General features: G+C 40.3%; 1 protein-coding gene and 1 long non-coding RNA gene across 5 annotated transcripts in view; one reads left to right on the top strand and one right to left on the bottom strand.

Annotated features, from left to right (window-relative positions):
* The window catches only part of ctdspl2 (CTD small phosphatase like 2), a 47,851-nt gene extending 29,139 nt beyond the window's left edge, over positions 1 to 18,712 (bottom strand). Inside the window, exon 1 of one of the 4 annotated variants that reach the window (XM_087139689.1) lies at positions 18,653 to 18,712. Coding sequence is in view for 2 of the 4 variants with exons in the window: in XM_087139688.1 (XP_086995814.1) it covers positions 13,157 to 13,166 (10 nt within the window). In the remaining 2 variants the exon portion in view is untranslated. Of the gene's footprint in view, positions 1 to 13,156; positions 13,312 to 18,567; positions 18,587 to 18,652 lie in introns of those variants that run through there. The other 3 variants (XM_087139690.1, XM_087139688.1, XM_087139691.1) reach the window with 3 other exon arrangements.
* On the top strand, positions 3,020 to 5,325 carry LOC147798456 (uncharacterized). Its single transcript, XR_015426114.1, has 2 exons — positions 3,020 to 4,058; positions 4,801 to 5,325. It is a non-coding gene; the product is annotated as an uncharacterized LOC147798456 (long non-coding RNA).
* Positions 18,713 to 20,353: the final 1,641 nt, after the last annotated feature.

Raw genomic sequence — 20,353 nt, forward strand, 5'->3', positions numbered from 1 at the left:
TAAAGGCGTTGCCTGGTGCCAAGTTATTAAAACGTAGTGGCTGCAGTTACAGAATTTGTGATGTGACTTGAAAATGGCATGGGGGTCCGTGAAGTAGACCCTAAAGCCTGTGCTAAGGCTTTCCTCCCCCCCCCCCATTTCAATATTTTATTAGTCCCCACCTTAAAAATTCGGAGCCCAGAGAACAAAGTTTAAAATGTAGACCTTGGAGAAAAATACATTGTGTATAGGCAAATTCAACCAGACCATGCACAAAGAGACTGCACATTTAAACAGTATCAAAAAATATCTTAACCCTAACTGCCCAAAACCTGCCATACTCCAACAGCAGGTTTTGTGAGGTTTTGGCAGGTTTGGTACCGTACCTGAGGAACTTCTTGTTGAATTTTGTGAGACTTGGGATGAAAGGCCCAGGGAGATGGTGTTGGATTCTGTGTGAGTTGGGACACACACGGGTCACTGTGTGCAGTGTCTGGCTTACTGTACCAATTGTTGGACTATGTTTGATTTTGTCAGGTTTGGTACTGTTCAGTGCAAGTCATCCTATACTGCAAAGACCCATCCATACCATATCACTCAAACTCCAACGGGCTCATTCTGTTGGAGTTTATCAGGTTTGGTACAGTAACCTGCATGTACAAGTACATAGACAAGTACATGAACCTGTTGGATTTTGTGAGGTTCAGTATGCTTTCTAGTGCAAGAGCCTAGGGGGCTAGGGTTAAACATCTGTTCTGCACAAAACGCGTAAACAACTTACCGGCACACTTTTTTCTGTACATTCCATGTACATAAAGTAACAGTATGTTGCAAAAGCAAATTGATACCTAATTATTTCCCCCCCCCCAAAAAAAGGTTCTTGAAAGAGGAAACCAAAAAAAAAAACCAAATCAGCAGAGCCATGTAGGCGATGAATGCGAAGAAGTAAATAAAGGAATACTGCAAATCTAAAATCATCTGCGCATGACCACACCTGCAGTCTGGATGGCATGGGGGGGAGGAGAGTTCGACGCAGAAATACCACCTGCTTCTTCTCCAGCAACTGCCAGCATATTCGTGCCCCTTCCCATGTCGCTTAAGGGCTCCAGCTGGCACGTTTCAAACAATAGCCCAATCTTTAGCAAAGCACACATTGTTTTGCGAACCACATACTTTTTCATGCAGTGCCAAATACAATATTTTCTTGCCGGCTGCTCAGGACTTGAGCCAAAGTTTGGAAATGCAACAAGAGTGACTGACAGAGGGGGAGCCCTGTCTTTTTATCAGTGTCAATACTGCAAAGGATTCAGCAACTGGCCAAAACCTGCCCTGGGTGCACTTTGAACAAGTGCTGAAAGTTCACGGTCGCCATGGCACTAGCAACTTAGTACATGTACATGCATCCACTTATTCCCCACCTACGTATCGGTATATGGCATTGCAGGAGCTCAACACTGCTGCAAGTGTTGCCTATGCTTGACAGCCAATTTTTCATACCTTGGCAAAGACCAAATTAACGCACTGGTTTTTCTATCAAGAAAGTTGAAGCATCTTGTTACGTGTACACACTATGGAAAGACAGGTTGCATAGGTTGGTCAACAATATGTACATGTATACTCAAAAGAGTGGATAAACACAGTTTATGAAAAAAATTTCCCTTGAAATTCTGCCCAAGCAGACATGGTACTCAGCCCAAAGCAGTTCATACATGTAAATCATTTAAAAGCATGCATTTATGGATATTCATGCGTACTATCCTCTTTTTTTGTTGTTGAAATATCTGGTATACATGTACATGTAGAGTACATGTACTGCAATTGAACCAGTTCGGTATTTCAAAAGCCAGGGTCTTTCGGGAACAAAGCACATGCATGAGCCAGCATATGGATGTGCTGTTTGTACATGTAGGTCAAACTATCATGATCACACGTACATGTAGCTGTTCCCGAATAACCTCGTACTGAGCATGACAGCATGCACTGTTGGAATACCAAACTGGCTCGTTAGAAGTTTACCTGCGAATGGGAAACTCTCACACCTTTCTCTTCACAGGGTATTCATTTTTATTTCACAAAACATGAAAAAATTTTCATTCAGATATTCACACCAGTGGAAAAAGCGGGAAATGATTTTTACAGAACAATGTACAATGTAACAATGCACATGTCATAATGTACTGTACCTGTAAGCACATGTATCAATTATAGCTCTGGTTCAATTGCAAGTGCTGAAAATTAATTTCACATACATCTACAAGCACAATTCAGTGCAGCAGCTGCTAAAAATGTTAGTGCGGATATTACAGTCTTTATTCCTCTACATTTTAATTTAATATTCCTCACACCAATTACAATTTTAATACGTGTATCTCAGTTGACTCAAATGAATTTATTCAATTAGGATGAAACTCAAGGATAAGTGAGGTTTGTGCTTGTGAATTATACACAAATTTAAAGTTTACGAATACCCAGGAGTAATTACCTCAGCCCAACATCTGAAGACAACTTTCCAATTATTCTAAGGATATCTTACAGATATACAACAAATTTGTATATTTTTCCTAAACTTAAAAAAAACAAGACAAAATCTGATATTAACTTACTCCAAACTATGATTCTGTGCATAATTCCCTTTTTCAATTTCAATATTTCTAAACACATTTGCAGACACTTGTCAAAACAGCACTGCTTGTTCTGGTTGTAAGGACAGGGCTCTGTATAAGTTTGAATATAGTATACATGTGTACGCACATGTGTAATTTGAATGAAACCAAGTATGCAGCAGATGAGCATGTGTACACATTTTTTTTTATACATGTACAATACCAGGGCATGCTACAGTAACCTGTCAGTACCACTACAGTCTACAGAGTATGTTTCCACTGCATTTACATCTGTGTTGGCATTCTGGGACAAATAAAAACACACTCACTTGTCCCAGCCTGGCAATTTGACAGGTTGAGGGAATCCATGTCAGATATATGGCACTCTTCACAGTTTAGCTGCTGTGGGCAGTGAGAAACCCCTCATTGATAAATAACCCCCAGGGCCACCACAGAGGCGATGGCTATCAACTACAGCTTGTGGTTTGTGGTTCAACACAAACCTGTGGGATTACCCAGGTGGCCAGAGGGTAAGGACAGTTACATACAGTACAGCTCACATTAACCACTGCGTGTACTCCTGACATGTACAATGTACATGTATGTGTGTAAGGTCACAATACTGGCCAACTTTCATGATGCAAAAAATGAACTTTAATTTATCAGATGATGTAACCATTTTCAAGCTATGTTTGCTTGAGATTATAGTTGTACATGTATTTGAGAGATAAATAAAGATAAATAATTCAGTGTAAATGCGAGTCTATAATTTTTATTCACGTTGAAGAGCAAATTTTAGTTCAAAATGGCGCCCAAAAATGGGACATTGCTTGAACAAAATTTAATGAACTCAACTACTTTACTTATAGCTCACGTATTTTATCACAATGGTCATATTTTTTGAGTTAAGCAATGAAGTAATATTTTGGCCCTTTACAAAAAAAAAAATAAATAAATCCACGCTCCAAAATGGCAGCTGAACCTGCGTTAACGTTCGTTTCACATCGTGTCCACCACACCATACCATGACGAAAAGGGCCAGAATCATCATTTACAAGCCTCACCCTTACCTGTAAAAGCCATTTTTATTCGAAATGAGCTTAATAAACATCGTGTAAAATGTGTGCTAGACCATAATTACCCTCGAGGATGAGAAAACATCAGCATATCGATCGCGATAATTTTCGTGTCCATTTTGTAACTAACGTAAAATGTCCACATGTTTTAACTGGTGATCAACGCAGTCTGACTAGCGGTCGTACACGTGCAATGGTACCCTGCATGGATGACCTAAAGGTCAATTGTTTTAGGCTCGATTACGTCTTTTCCGAGATAAAGCTATTTTAAGCACCGTGTCCACCGCGCGCCGCTTTCGCGTCTCTGTGTAACGAACGGAGAAAGTTGCTGCGCGCGACAGCTTTCCCTCCAACAATCAGGAAAAGAGCAGCCAATATCCGGAAAAAGAGCAGCCAAAAGGTTTGTATCAACTTAAATAGATTTTATTTTCTGTATTTTTTTGTGAAAAGAGGTCAGATGGCATTGTAAAAGGGAAGATTTTAATGGATAGTCAGTGGGTGATTTTTGGGCTTTGTCGCGGACCGCTTGGATGGTTTCGTGTGAATCGTGTCCATGTTTAACGAACGGAAGAAAAAAATAGTAAACATCTGAAGTCCCGCTTGAAATTGCAAAACGACAAATAATTTACACTTTTTAAGCTAAAGTCCATCACAAAAATGAACAAACTTAATGAATAGCCTTGCCAAGTTCAAGAAATCATCAGTGTTTCACGTTCGTTACACACCGGCACTTTCGACTTCGCCCCATTCGTATTAAAAGTCGCCCCATTTGTCATCCAATAGTATGGGGGCGAGTTCGCAGTGAATTAAAAGTAAATGGAGCGAAGTTGATGTAACACGTAGGCAAGTGATGTTTACACAGATAGGGGAACTTGCCTTTGTGGAACCCCTGGGGTCTTGTTAGAGTTTTTTTTTATGTTTCTACAAATCAAGCCACTGCCGGTTATGTTAAAAAATTGCTCTATTTGAATTTTATTTTTCTTCTATCTTATTTCAGAAGCCAGAGAGGAGAAAAAGATTCAATGGTTGGATCAGATTATATGTCTGTAGATTCACATGTCCTTGTGAAAGAAGCTTTAGTAGTAATTAAATCAAAGATTATTCGATTTCAACCATTCCTGTTGCCATTTCTGTAATTTCAGGACCCCACAAGAGCCTGCCGATCGCCAGCTCACTCCAGGGGATATAGTTGTAGTCGCATTTGAAATTCATTTAATGAGATGTGCCATGTTCTTCAGATGGGATCGTCAGTGTATAGCCTCCATAATGAAATACAGTTTTTAAGAAACAAGATTAGAGTGAAAAATAAAATAGTCATTGACTCAATTTACTTGTTCCTCAGAATTGTTTAATGTTGCAAATGGTGCACATTTAAATATACATACATGTACTTAAGTTCACAATGTCAAAGATTTCAACTTCTGTGAAGCTCATGTGCAACCTTCTTGCATGCATATACATGTAGGGCATTTAAAAATAGGCTGAAGTGGCTTATCAGATATGTAGATCACAGAGATGCTCCCAAGAAATGAAAAAGCATGTGCATGTATTAACACCTGCACATAGTAACATAGGCAATTTTCTGAAGGTGAGGCAACTACCTTGAGGGCTCCAGTAAAGCAAGTCATAATAAACTTGTCACATGAAATGTTAGCTTTGATTCGAAATTTTTGGTGTCCGTGTCATTTTTGTAACTAACGTTAAACTACAGGACAAAGATCTTTGAAATTGAGGGTATCTGTTCTTTGGTTGTCAATGATAATGTCCTCTTTGAAGTACTTGCAAGCTTCGCAACCAGCTGTTTTCCTCAAGTCATCAAACTGCAAATCATTTAAAATTGTTGTGTGTGAAAAAGTACACTTGTTAACGTTAGTTACGGTGTCCACCTTATTAAGATATCGTAAAATTAGTAACAATTAACATTTTTTTTAAAGATGACTTTCAGAAAGGAGGAAAAGCTTAACCACAACAATACAACTCCACATTGTTTTTCTTTGACTTTTATTATTGCATGGTTGACTGCAAAGTGGACACCGTAACCAACGTTAACTTATGAGGCCCCTCTCTACAGAAAGCACTGCACGGAAGAAAATTTCTTGGGCCGATTATCTTCCCATTGCTATTTTCTGATAGAGGGTGGTCCATTGTCATAATTTAAAAGTAAATTAAACACTTTTCACTAGATTGAATTTTTACCTATGTGTCCCATTTTTGTTGGCCAGTATTGTGTCCTTACACATGTACAAGTACATGTATAGTGTATCATCAATGAAACATAGTAACAGAGCTGCACGTAGCACTGTTAGCGCATTACACACTATACCGCTACATGTATGTCACGACATTGCTGTGTACATTGGAGAGACAAAGCACTGTTTTCATTGGAAAAGAAGACTTGTAGCCAAGGCTCATGCCATTTTTATAGTTAAAGGGCCTCTCACCTAAGTATGGGTTTTGCATGTGTACAGTGCAGACAAACTGAAAACAGTTCAGATTATCCCAAATTAGGGAAACGCTGTGGCCCGCCGGTGATTAAAACACTTTTTTTCCCTGATACTCAAATTTTGGTTGAAAGAGTAAATTGAGCACTCTTTTAGGAAAGAGGAAACTCATTAAGTCGGAGGAAAGACTGGTTGGCATCCTGGCCTGAATGAAGTATATTTACACGTCCATTACAAAAATTCGGCAGGACTAGTATCAGCATGGTTCATAAATACATGTACATGCATTTCAATTTTCCATTTTAATACCATCTATTTGAACCACTGGAAGTGTGGGAAAAAGATGTAAAAAAACTCTTCTTTTGCACACTTGAGGGGAAACTTGCCTATTGCAAGTTTAGGGAACCAATGCATCAGTGGTGTTAAATATAACACCAAATTGCCAAGAGTTATGGTAAAATTAACCTGTATGTACATGTACCTGTATGCACCTGTACATGAACATACACTGAGCCTAGGGGGACAGCTAAATCCCAACCATGTTCAAGGGTAAGGTGTCCTCTCTCTTCTCTGCTCTGCCACTCTGTGACCTGACAGGGTCACACCAGTGACCTAAGCAGGTCATGGGGGATTGTGCTGATAAACAGTTACTATCACAACACCACATGAATGGAGGGGCAGATGTGGCTTTCACCTGGTGACAAAAGTGCCAACACAGTCTGGCACTGGTAGCATGGAAAGCTATTCAAACATACATTCACAGAGACTGAAGGAACAGAAATATTCAATCTGGATTTTCAATCAACAAACGGGATCACTAACCTTCAAACTGACATTCCCGTGAAAAAAAAAATTATGCAGGTATTGTACAACTAAGAATGTGTAAGCTGGTCTACAAAATACACACGGCATGTAGAGGTCAAGTATTGCCATGACACTCGGGACTGTGGAGTGATTTGGCCAAAACAAGCCTCCACAAATGCAGAGTGTCACCTGGCACAGTTGGTGCACTTCAACTGACAAGATGAGGCACTGAATGCCTTCTGCCATGATGGTGCTTCGCGAGAGCCTATTCAGACCAATGTGCTTTGCATACACGTAGTTTACATACTGGTACATGCAAAGCACATGAAATGTCTACATGCAGGGGTCAGGGTTGATCTGGTAGAGTTTTTTAAAAACAAGCGACTTGAGGGGATCTGTGGATACATCACAAACAAACCCTTTGTAGAACAAAGTTGTCCACTTCATCTAGAGATGGGGGATATTATAATTTCTACTGACACTATGGGGGATACAATATTGTCAACAACAAACTATTGGCATCACTTATACATGTACATGTAATTTCTAACAAAAGATTGAACATTACAGCCTTTGCTTTTTATTGGGGATTTTTCTTTTTCCACCGAGTTTTCCGGGGTGTAAAAAATCAACCGTACAATCCTTTATTCTCTTTTCCCCAAACTTCACAGATTTCCATCAACTGAGCAAAACTAACCTCATTTTGCTGCAATACGTACTGGTAAGTAAGATATTGTGAGGTATCATCTTTAATTGCAAGCGATCCATAATGTCATCTACAAAACAGCAGAAAGGAGTAACGATTGACCCACTTAAGATTCATGAAAGATTTTCCTTTAATAAATGTACTGTACATGTCTCGGCATTAGTAAGATTTCCAATTCCTTTAGTTATGAGTCGGAATTTACCAACCACACACAATGAAAAGTGAAGCTACATGTACAACCTGGTACATACCGGTACATATACAAACAAATCAGCAGGTATTCTTCTGAGAATCCATTCATACCTGATGACCAACTAAGCAAAACGCACATAGAAAAAAATATATAAAATTTTCCCACTATTTGATGATGTACATGTACTGTTCGAAAACATCTGCAATTCAAATTCAAACTTCCTGTCTACAAGTTGTCATGGTGACATGGCTTTTTCAGGTACATGTAAGTTATCTATTCAGAAAATTGTAGAACAAATATCTGCCAGTGCATGAAACTACAGGGCATTGCTCTCCCCATCTTTGTGCTTTTTTTCCCTTTGGTTCATTTTCATAGTCTTTCAGATTTAAACACTTAACTACTTTGTGCAACAGAGTCACAAAGTGAAAACTGAAAATTCCTGCCTGCCTGCCTGCCTACTCATTCACGTGCTCTGAACCGCATCTGCAAATTACATTATATGTTGGAAAATTGAATTTACATGTACACGGGACATGTATTAAGCTTTTCCAAAGATCTCTCTGACCGCAAGAGACCCGCCAAGCCGCTTGTGATAGTATACACCACGCTCATCCACTTCACTGACACAACACGGTGTCATAACGGCACGCGGCCACCGTGGTAGCCCATGTCAAGATCATCCCTAATGAATGCGGTAAAAAGCCTTCCCTAACAAGCCGGCCCAAAAAGCGACCCCTGGCAGCGTGCCAAATCCATCGCAAACAAGGCAAAGACAGAACGAGAGTGGGAGAGAATAAGCAAAACCTCAGACCACACGTACATGTACATGTACCATACCGTACGTTCACATGCATCACTACGCATGAGCCATCCCCGGCCATTCATAATTCCCCCAAACAAACATGTCTTCACATGTTCAAAGAAGGCAGGTTTGCCCAGTACATGTATCACGGCAGCTGGTGCTTTCAGCAAATTAGACATTGACCTCCAATGCGATTAGACCAAAGTACTTGTGGAGGGTAAATAATTTTGACATGGACAATTTAATGACTTGAAATATCACAAGGGCAGATAACTTGGGGGAGGGGGCTAAGCGTATAAATTCTGGAAGAGCCGCTGGACATGTACGTGTGTACACAGAGTACCATGTGTAACTCACCAGTGCATTAGTGCAAATATGCTCAGCGGCATGCATGGTGCATGTGCAATACAAACAAAAATATGTTCGAACGATTATGGCTGGCTCGCGGTTGTACTTTTCCCTGCCCGTGTGTGCATGTAACGCTGTGACCCAAAAGGTCTTCTGGCATTCCGGAAAGATTTATGTGAATTACATACATGTACAGAAGCCAGCCTGTGTAGGGACACCAACCATGCCCGAGGTGCAGCACGTGACTTAGGAAATGGGACAAACATTTGCCCCATTCAGATTTGCACACGTGTACAAATCTTCCTTTTTCAGAGAATATAAAAAAGAATCAACTTCACAGACATTTACACTATATCACTTCACATATAGCTAATTAGCAGCTTGCTAAAAAATAAACAGACTACAACTACACATAAGTTCATTTACATTGTACACATGTAAAACAAGATTCCACAACCCATTTGACTTAGAATTCCCAAGCCTCTACCTTTCCTACTTACAATAACAAGGTATGCAGACCTTGTTAACTAAAGACTATTGAAAAATATTCCTACCTGGTAGTAAGAAACAGACAACAGGCAAAATTATGAATCAAATCAAGTTTAAAACGACGTTGATTTCAAAGTTTCAGCGAGATCCTGTTTTGTGCATATTAAAATCATGTACGGTAATGTGTGGTAAAAAAATTTTATGGCAAAACTTGCTTTCGACAACACCATCAAAATGCAGGTACATGTACGAACATGTATGTCCATGCACCTGTACACATACACATAGTGTATAGAAAAATGCCCCATTGACATATTTGGAGAATTCAATTTGACTTCTAGGCTTCAACCTTAAGCTTCAGAGGATCAAGGGCACTTGGCCTTGAAGATTCCCAAAACCAAAGGGCACCAAGGCCAACTGAAAGGGCACCAAGGCCATTTTTGAACTTTTACTTGTTGGTGACTTTAATAGACTTTCCTTCAATTTCAACATAGTGTTGAACTTTCAGCCTACAATTTTTCATTGTTTCTGTTTACATGCTAAGCAGTGGCACTGCTTGAATGATAAAAATGAAAATAAATAATACTGTACCAACTTTTAATTTACCATTTGGTGTTGACTCTTATTATTTTTCATGATGCCATAAAGCCAACACTGTCTGTTTTTCAAAAATCAATGTACATGTAATTACGAACAAACAATTCAAATCACGCAAGTCGGTCACTGGGTCACAAACATTTATCCAATTTAAGCCCGCCATCGTGCCCACGTGAATACCAGTGAAATAGCGAGGAAAAATAGACTGGGTCGTACTCCCGTCTACAATCCCAAAATATTAGTGACTCGGTCTTAATATGTGCAATGTACAGAAATCCAATCGGTGTAGAATGTGTACTTCTATGCTGCAACCTGTGACCAGTCTATGTATAAAATTAGTCTGGTGCCACATTTTTAGTTTCACACAACTCAACAATCTTGATATGGTTGCTATAACACGTTGTCTACTGGGCGATTCATAACCAGTCCGTGAATAAATAGTGTTCGGTGCGGCCTGCCATTGACAGAAATGCTAGCACTAAACGGTAACTTGTAACTTGAGAGTTCAATAGAACTTTCAAATAGGCCTACTGATCACTGAAAAGGGGCACGTCGGCCAAGTGGCCGAAAGCTGCGTGCTACTTTTAAAGGGCATCACGGCTATTCACTAGGGCATTGCGGCAGTGGCTGCTGGTGGCCACTGTAAAGATCAAAGCCTGGACTTCACTTGCACTGGGCAGGCTGATGCTGTAGGCTTATTGTCTTCTGGCTTTTCATGACAAATTGTTTGTACCATTTGACATTAGGAAATTCTCTTTTCATGTTTTCAGAGTCCCACGACTTCCTCAGAAAGCGTGCTGTCTCAACTTGAAGGAATTTCCTTAGAAAGACACACACTAGTTGGTTGCCACAAAAAAGTGAGCCAACTTGGAGATGTGTAACCATCTGGCAGACAACCATTTCAGGTTAAATCCAGATATCCTTTGCGTGCAAAGTTATCTGTGCGATTAAGGTCCGATTTGTTTTCAGGAAGGTCAACCATCCATGCATGACAACAATACAACTTCAGGGAGTATCCCCACTTGTCACGGTGTTGTGACTCTTTTCATAGGCCAACAAAGAACACATGCAAATTTGACGAAGCCCCCCATTGGCCCATTCTTGTTAAAAAAAGTAAAAATGTTCATAAATGCTTTTTTAAGAGAAACATTTCAAATCACACATATTTGAAACAAAAGATTCCTGTTGTTGTCACAATATCAGAAATCTACCTAGTACATGTGCATACCGGTACAAGTATCACACGATCAAAACACGACTGCGCAGCACTCATGATGAGAATGGAGAAAATATAAATAAAAGGGGGCCTCTATGCTTACAAATCAAATGTTGCATTATCGGCCCGACTGGGCTTGCTGTGGGACTGGCAATTCTCTGTATTCAAATCACCAGTCCCACACCAAGCTCCGACGCTCTTCTGGTGAGCACTGTTTTATTGTGCATTTTCTCCTAGAAATCTATGTGACTATGTCCGATTCATTAATTTAATTTTTTGCAGGGGGCTTAATGTTTAAAATGGCCAAGGGAAACTTCATTCTAAGCTTCATTACAAGTAAAAAGGAATGTTACATATTCAAAGTGCATGTAATTTATCAGGTACGTTGTACATGTACTGTGCATGTAGTGGTACATGTATGTACATGATGTAGATCTATGCTTACATGCAGTGCCATGAACAATTTCCTGCCATGTACAGTATGAATGTACAATGTACCAGGGTGCATGCACATTGCAGGCACTTTACAATATCACCTCATCTGACTTGGCAGCCAAAGCAAACGCAGTACCAGCCAGCTGATGACAATTCTCTTTCCCTGACCCCAGTGGGTCATCTCCCTGGTAGCCTGTATCAGGCACAGAGCGAGCAGCTCAAGGGACAGGCATATTACAAGTACATTGTACATGTGTGTGTTGCATATCACACTGTGCAAACGAATCAAATCCAAGCCCTCCCTATCAAAAGTCACAAACTGTACAAGTTGCTGGTACACATGTACATGACACGTACATGTACACCGACACAGTGGCGCTACAGCCAAGTTCACTGTACATGTACCGGTACATTGTACCAACTGAAGATGTTCACAACTTAAGATTGGCCAGCAATGCTGTATAAAGCGTTCTTATCTTTTAGAACATAAAACCAATTCACCATTTCATTAAGTGAAGGTGATTACATCAGTTTTTAAACCCTATTTGAAAATGAGTCATCTACATGTACATGTACTTACATGTATTGTTCTACCGGGTAATTCGTACATGTACAGATGTACATGATTATGTACAGGCTCACGTATTACATGTACAGTACATGTACTGTACCTGTTAAATGCACAGGGCTAAACTGCACATCACGGTTAAAATTTAAAAGACTTTTGGTCAAGTACTGGTACCTCAAAATTGTATCCCAGGAAAAGTATTTGTCAGTGAACCACCATTCGGAACCAGATTTTAAATGGAGCACTTGGTGCTGTTAATAATTACAAAGTGTGAAACTGTTCTGATTGAGTTATGGATGAGCTAAGCTGATGACTCATTTACTGCAATAACGTGAGTCAAGCTCTCAGAAGGCAAAGAGGAAATCCCACACATGTAGATGTACATGTACCATACTTTACGTATGTACAATCACCTTTGACCACACATGTGTACATGTACTTTGCACGTACATGTACAGTGCACGCCAATGTCCATTCGTCCAAGGAGTTGAAAAGTGAAGACCTTCGTTAATTTTCCCCCAAAAAAATGTGCCCACTTTGCACGGATCTGAAACAGTCAATTCAACTGACGGCCCAATTGCCATCTTATTCTTTACATCACAAAAATCGGTGAAAGACCCTACACACAAAACACACAGGGTGCACAGTTCATGTAAATGAACTTGTGTTAAGGCGTGACGACGCCAGAGAAGAAGCCCCAGTCAGCCAATAACTATCCACCACAAGACTTTGCCAAAAACCACCAGCACAATGCTGGATACATGTGAATGGCAGAAAAACAGACCTTGGCACATTTCTTTCCTATTCTACTGGCTGTAGCGGATATACTGTACACTTACTCTACAGTAAAAGCCAAAACTGCCTTTAGAATATCAATGAAAGAAGAATAAAAGACTGACCTTGAAGCATGGGTGCTTGACCATATGTAGGCAGCCGGGAAGCCAAACAAACCACGTGATTTGGTTATTCTGTCAGCTTTCAAGAAAACATCCTATCCTTGCTGTGAGTTTGTGCAGTACAGAGGCACAGAGTGACTGAACTCAACTGAAGAGGCGGCACGGAAGAAATCTGAACACTGCCAATTTGGGGGAGACTGTGCACAGATCTGAAGGCATGCAGTCTGTGCTGTTCCCAATGTGGCCTGACGGCTACCTGTACATGATTTGCTCTGAAATTCTGTCCATTACACACGTACATACACGTGCAAGTTCTGTCCAGGATCCATAAAAGCATTGATAATGACATCATTTGTACATGTACGTATGTACCTTCTACGCTATCATGCAGAACACGTGCGAACGTATTCATAATGAGGCATATGTGTACATGTAGGTAATGTGAAGACAAATGAACACGTACATGTACATACACAGACCTCTCTATATATTCTAAGGTACAGGTATGCCCGACAAATACAATTTTGTTGAACATGGTAGTCTATCTTTTGGCACATGTACATGTACGTACTATAACTTAAGGATATTCAGTTATTCCAGGGAGTCCTGAAGGGCTGACTTCCATTGGCCTAGAAACTGAGTTTGGATTAGACTGAAAAATCGTAGCAGTTTACTCCCCCCCCCAAAAAAAAAACAACAGATGGTTCACATCTAGGGAGAAAACCCTGAATCTTTTTCACAGTGACTATTACAAGTGAACACGCACACACATGTATACATGTATGTGACAGATCACCTTCCTGATGCTATCACAGGGGTAGTGATGCACAGGCCCAGCCACAGATGCATACAAAACAGAACCAAGGTCTATTTTTTGCAACAGGGCTCAGCGAGAGGTTACTCAACAGGTCGACATCATCGCCAATCTCGTGAGAATGCAGTGGACTCCGGCCTGAAGTTGAACATAACAACACTCTCTCTCCCTCCCCCCTCCCCGACTGGGGAACAGGAAGTCTCCCTAATGACTGCATCGGAAGCAGCTGAGCCGTTGCCTCCAGTCTTGTGATGTTTTCTGAACCTCCATCCGACTGCAACGTTTCTCTCTGAAGGTCACATATTCTTGCAACTTTTTTCTTCTTTATCTACTTTGGGACTTTTAGGAACTTTGCTGGAAACCGCAGCAACACTTTATCTTATAAACCCTGACTCAATATTGTTGAACCGTGGTCCTTTCTTTGTACATTGTTCCATTAATGCTACCTTTCACTTGTTAGGTATCCTCCAACCTAGTAAGTAGCCTAGCAGCCCATCAACGTTTACTCATCTCATCCACATGATTAGACAATGCCGCTACATTTACATCATTGAATAAATATCACCTTACACAACATCTTGAAGAAAAAGGCTGTTTATGAATGTGTAAAATTTTGCTTTCAATTTTACACATTTTCCTCTTAGATTTGAATGAACAGGATCTGAACTTTACAAAGGGGGGAAGTCCTAAAGTGGGTCTTTAACCCCTCCTAAGGCTTTGCCCCACCCACCCCAATCCCCCATTTCAATATCAGTCCCCAACAAATTTAAAATGTGAGCTGGGAGAACACTGATAAATGTAACGTCTGTTCCCAAAAGTTGTCTTCACAATAGAAGGGTCCTTGTCCATTTGTCTATTTGTACAACCGTCAGTCAAAATAAATTTGGATAGGATTTAATTCAAACCGGGCAGTTAAAAAGGCTTGACTTTGATTTCCTTTTCGAAAAAGGGGGCCTCAATTGCAAGAACTCATTTTCAAGTGTAAAATCCCAACGATATAAATTAATGAATTTTTTTCTACATGTACAATAACTACAAGAATGTTCCCCTAGATACATGGTTAACAGGGTACATGGGTATGAATTCCAAGTGAGGTTTAATTTTGAACCCTCCCTCCCCCTACCAAGAATTGGAAAACCCAATGGCAGTCACTTTGTGGTTTGTACAACGTACTGTAAACAAAGTATTGAACAGAGTGACACATCACATAAATGGTAATGTAGACTAGTATTCAGTGTTCCTGCAAGTGGATCGGTTAGAAATTTGCCACTCTTCGGTCACTGAATACCGTGTATCACCTTAGCACAAGGAGCCTCATGATTGGTTCATCAGCAGTCTAACCACATTGAACAACGAGAGACCTTGAGTCTGAGATTCAAATGTAAGTCAATGCACAGTCCACAGTGCTGTACATGTACCTACATGTACAGGCAGACAGCCCCTACTATCATAAAGTCATGTGCACTCACAAGGGAGAGCAGACTGCTCTACTGGTATGTGAAATTTGGAGTAAAAACGGCCAGATGGTTTTCAACTCAAGGTGACAACAAAGGTGTCCATAACAAGTGCTCCATGTAAGCCCATGAGATGTGTACATGTACAAATAATTCCTGTCTGCAAGTAACTTGAGGGCTATAAACCTACTTAAGTTACTCACTTAATACATGTACATAACGTTGTGCAACATCCATATTAAAGATAGGTTAACATGGGTAACTAATGTCCTCCATATCTGCAGTAAATCCACATTACTATTTTTTCTTTGATATGTTTTGGTTGCAATGACCCATACATGTAGGTACTGCTCAGTGGAAGTTGGGAGACCAATGGCATCGGGGTAAAGGGCTAGTTTGACCTATTTTCAGGTCAGTCCATGGCATGAATCATAGACCTAATTAAGGCAAATTAAAAATAACATTGAGATTTACCTCACTAAGATTGAAAAAAAAATAAGCAGGGAAAAACTTTAAATGTATCTTTGTATTCCACTTATTTAACATCCAAATTAAACTGACAGGGTAAAAGTGTGACAATGGTTCTAATTGTGGAGACAAACCTTATATGAAAACTACAATATACTGAATACATGTGTCAGTCGACTTTTTTATGATTTGCCATGTTTATGACCTTTGACAAAATGTGACACAAATTATGCTAGTACATGCAAGATGTTATCTTTATGACGTTAGCAGGGAGCTAACACTACAGACTGATGTGGTATCAACTTAATCAAGTCAAAGATATTCTAGGAATCAAACAGTAGGGTCTACATCCTGTACATAAAACTGAAATTGTTGCAGTGTGCGTGCATATCAACAGGGATGTACTTTCTGAGAGGAAAATCGGGAAGAATTCCATATACGAAGTTCACTGTAATATCGCGTAATTACTACAAAAGTATCCTTACTATGATCGCTGAATGAAGACGATTCCAATAGGCATTGAAGAGCTGAACATCATAGGACAGAAATATGGAGTTTTGGGCACACTTTTGGAGCTACACATGGACCAGGTTTACATCGACAGGCGGCCATCTTTGCTTCTGAAGAACATGGCGAATGCGCACGACGTGTGCGCATGAACCGAATCATATCCGGAAAGAACCATTATGTAACAGGGGTTGGGCTGCCACAAGCATTGAGGTAATTTTATGCATGAATCCGCAACACGAGGAGTGCAGAGGGCCGTCATCTGTCTGGATGGATCTACACAGTTCACAAAATGCTGCGCAATGTGCCCTACTGTACATGTACATGTACATGTACAATTTTTACTTGGGGGAAAATAGTGCGTGTTTTGCGACAATTTTAAAGTTGGACAATTTCTTTAGAAGGAAAAAAGGGGCCCAATTTCTTTTACAGACAGTTTGTAAGTTGGACAATTTGTTTAGAAGGAAAAAAAAGGACAAATTTCTTTTAGAGAGTGCTTGTCAGTTGGAGGAGTTTTTTTCTATATTTATACAGAGGGAAGGGGAAAAGGGAGCTGAAACCTGTCTTTAGATTATTGTGTGGCTATCTGCGCTCTAAAATGTGAGGGGAGGCTTGTACAGGAGAAGAACATCCTTAAAGATTTGATTGAAGTGGTCTACTCCTGCATGTCGGCAGCGCCACATGTATTCGGCCAGGTAGAACCCAAACTGGTCGCTTCCACTGTGTGGATAGTCACCTCTCTCACCAATTGCGCGTAAGACTCCAATTCTCGCTCATAGTGCATGTATTGCTAATGGATGAAGCAAGACTCCACCTAGCCTGAGTTCTTATACAGCATTGGAACGAAATTCCTTCTTTCGTACGGCCGACTGCATTTCTACTTGTTCTTTCTCTTTTGGTTTACATAATACGACAGAGATAACTCACGTCATACAGTCAATTGTGCTCAGACATGTACCTTACCTAGTTGATTTCCTTTGGCACAACCTACTTACATTAACAACGGATAGCCACATTTATTTATATTCAAATATTCTAATTTATACAAATATTCGTGAATAATTACATATTCAGTTTCATAAATATTTAATTTTTTTAAATATTCATCTTGACCTCATCGTGACCTCTCCTTAATTCAACCGTAACTTTATATGGAACATATCGAGTTCCTCCGGCAACAAGCGCTCGTGTGGCGTGGTCAGTTAGACTGCTGTATTTCTATACCTAACAGTTCTCTTCATTGCAGGTTCGCTTCCCCTTTACGACACAATTTGGATTAAATGTATTAAATGTGTATACTAACTGTAATAATCCTTGTACTAATAACAGGAAAACTGTGGAGAAATAAAAGGACGGGATAGTGAAGGAAGAGGAAACGGTAGACGATATATAGTAGGGGAAAAAAAGAACGGCAAAAGGACTCACTTTTTTGCCGTTTTATTGCGTGGGGCCCCTTCTTTTTAAACCTGTCCCCCTAAGTTACTGAACCCCCTTTCACATCTCTATCCCCCAAAAATAAATGTCGCCCCTTTTTAAATCTGTCCTGGAGCAAAAATTTCTCCTAAAAAGTGAACTTCGTATAAGGAATTCTTTCCGGAAAATCAAGCTGGGTGTGAAAATTTTATCGGAGGAGACTTAGGGTTCTACGGCCTATGCAACTTTTCCCAAATTTTAAGAACAAACATGGACTAGTATTGTTGCCTGTTGAGTCTGGTACCACTAAGTACCAGTTTTACACCAACAGCACCGTTATATTTGTTAGAACAGAGCAAGGCTAAGGAAATAAAACAGCACAATGTCAATATTATTAGTAGTATTACATGTACCAATTAGGCCTACACGTACATGTACACTGTACATGTACAAAGGCTCGACTTCGTAGGCCTACATGTAAATTGTACATCGTGTACTGTAAATGTACACGTACATGCTTTGTAGGCCTAGGCCTACATGTACATGTTCATGTACAGTACATCACGCCTACAAGTTCACGATGCCTACATGTACGTGTACATAACATGAACAGCACCACACAGTACTGCGTAAAGATTGCTCTGCACGCAACAAGCGGCTTCTTCAATCTTCTGACATGTTTGATCTGTGACTTGCAATCCATTTTACAAGTTACAAACACCAGGTCAACAAACATTATAACAACTAAAGTGACCTACGGTAAGTCTGGTCATCATCCCATATAAAGCTACCGGACGAATTCAATGTCAGTCATTCAAATTTCATGAATTAAATTTCACTCACCCGCACACGATACTCATCCGTCCATTTCCCGCGGTAGCGTAAAAAACAAGCTTTACATGCCAGTGACGCTGCGCGTGCGCAAACATAATTAGAATAAGGCTATGGATATTCATAAACAAGTTTAAGCACGTGCATTGCCGAGGCCAGGCCTGGCGCGTGTGCCGGCGGCACGCGGTTTCCTTGTCCCTGCTGCAAAGGATTGACAGCGTTTTCATTAGCTTCACCTTTTTTATAAAAAAGAGTTAGTCGCAGGACATCAAAGTTAAGATGAATTACATGTAATTGACCCAATTTGATATTTCGCTGAAGTTGGACTAGGTTAGCTGGGATTAGACTCAAGGAAAAAACGGAGGAAAAACGAGTGGAAAACACCACCGTCTATAAGTGTATAAGTTTTTGCTCTCTTGCATCTTATTTGATGTTTTTTTGCACTATTAAACTAATTAGTGTGCTTACTACAAAGTCAGGTAGAAAAAAAAACAGTTGAAGCCTGAGACGGAGCCGAAGTTGACTATTGGTAAACAGCCTTATTGCCCCCAAACCTTCCAAGATGACAAACGCATGCGCAACGGTTAAGATACACCCATTTTATAATTACCCTTGATCTTCCAAGAAAAAAAATTACGCTACCCGGCCGGGTATTGCCAAACATCAACAGTACCATCCAAACATGCCAAATACAGACGAAATATTTCGGTTATTTCCGGAAAACTGGAGGAATTCCTCCGTCTTGGTCATGTGGGCATTGGGTGATACCGGACCCTTGATTCTTAGAGTAGCCAGAATCATTGTGTCTCATATCCAGACTAGTACCAATGATCGTATACGTAACGCACGCATTTCACAGTCGTTCGCGAACTAGAGAAGTTCACTTCCGCCCATTGGTTCCACCCAGGCCTGAAGGGTCCAGTCCACTAATTCAAGCCCCATTGAAAACAGTGTAAAATCAGCACCGTTCAGGGCCCAATAGCATGCACACCAACATCCCTGAGATTTCTGAAACACAATGAAATTCTTGTCTGGTCACTTATCTTTCAATTTCTTTTCAATTTTTGGTGGGTCAACCAATTACATTTTTAATTATTCCCACAAAACAAAATTACCCCCCAAAAAGTGATTTTTCCGAAGTCCGATTGCAGCCATTTTCCAAGTGGCAACCCTCAACTTTCTCGGGCACTTAGGACCATTTTTCAACCGTAGTTTTTAGCCCTTCTGCTCTCATATGAAAGCTCAAAGACCCAGAAAGTTGATCCTGGCAACGATTTACACAATCTCTCCATTTTGGGGGCCAAACAATCTCCTTTTTCCAAAGATACTGTGAAGGGCACTTTTAATGCTAATGAGCTGGTCAGAAATTCTCACTTGAATTAGTGGTCTGCACCCTGAAAGAGCCCTCGTTGCTAAGAAGCTTGCGCCCTCTCTTGGTGCAGCTCGAGGCTCGTACATACAGATTACGAAATGTTCGCGAAAAATCGACGAGTCCATCATCAGTAACATATCCTTCGAAATTTGCCGATTCTATTGTTATGAACCTTGTGCATGTATTATGATGGATCCGAACAATGACGGATAAAGGATTGGGACCTAAAAATTTCCATGTAACGAGCAGATTGTTGTATCAACAGATCCCCTATTAACGAGGTTTGACTGTCCGTGATTATCATCAGACTATTGAGACTAACGTACAAAAATTACATCTCA

The sequence above is a fragment of the Acanthaster planci genome, linkage group LG08 (assembly GCF_054643075.1).
Source record: "Acanthaster planci isolate LZ-2023a linkage group LG08, COTS_SCS, whole genome shotgun sequence".
Taxonomy (NCBI): domain Eukaryota; kingdom Metazoa; phylum Echinodermata; class Asteroidea; order Valvatida; family Acanthasteridae; genus Acanthaster; species Acanthaster planci.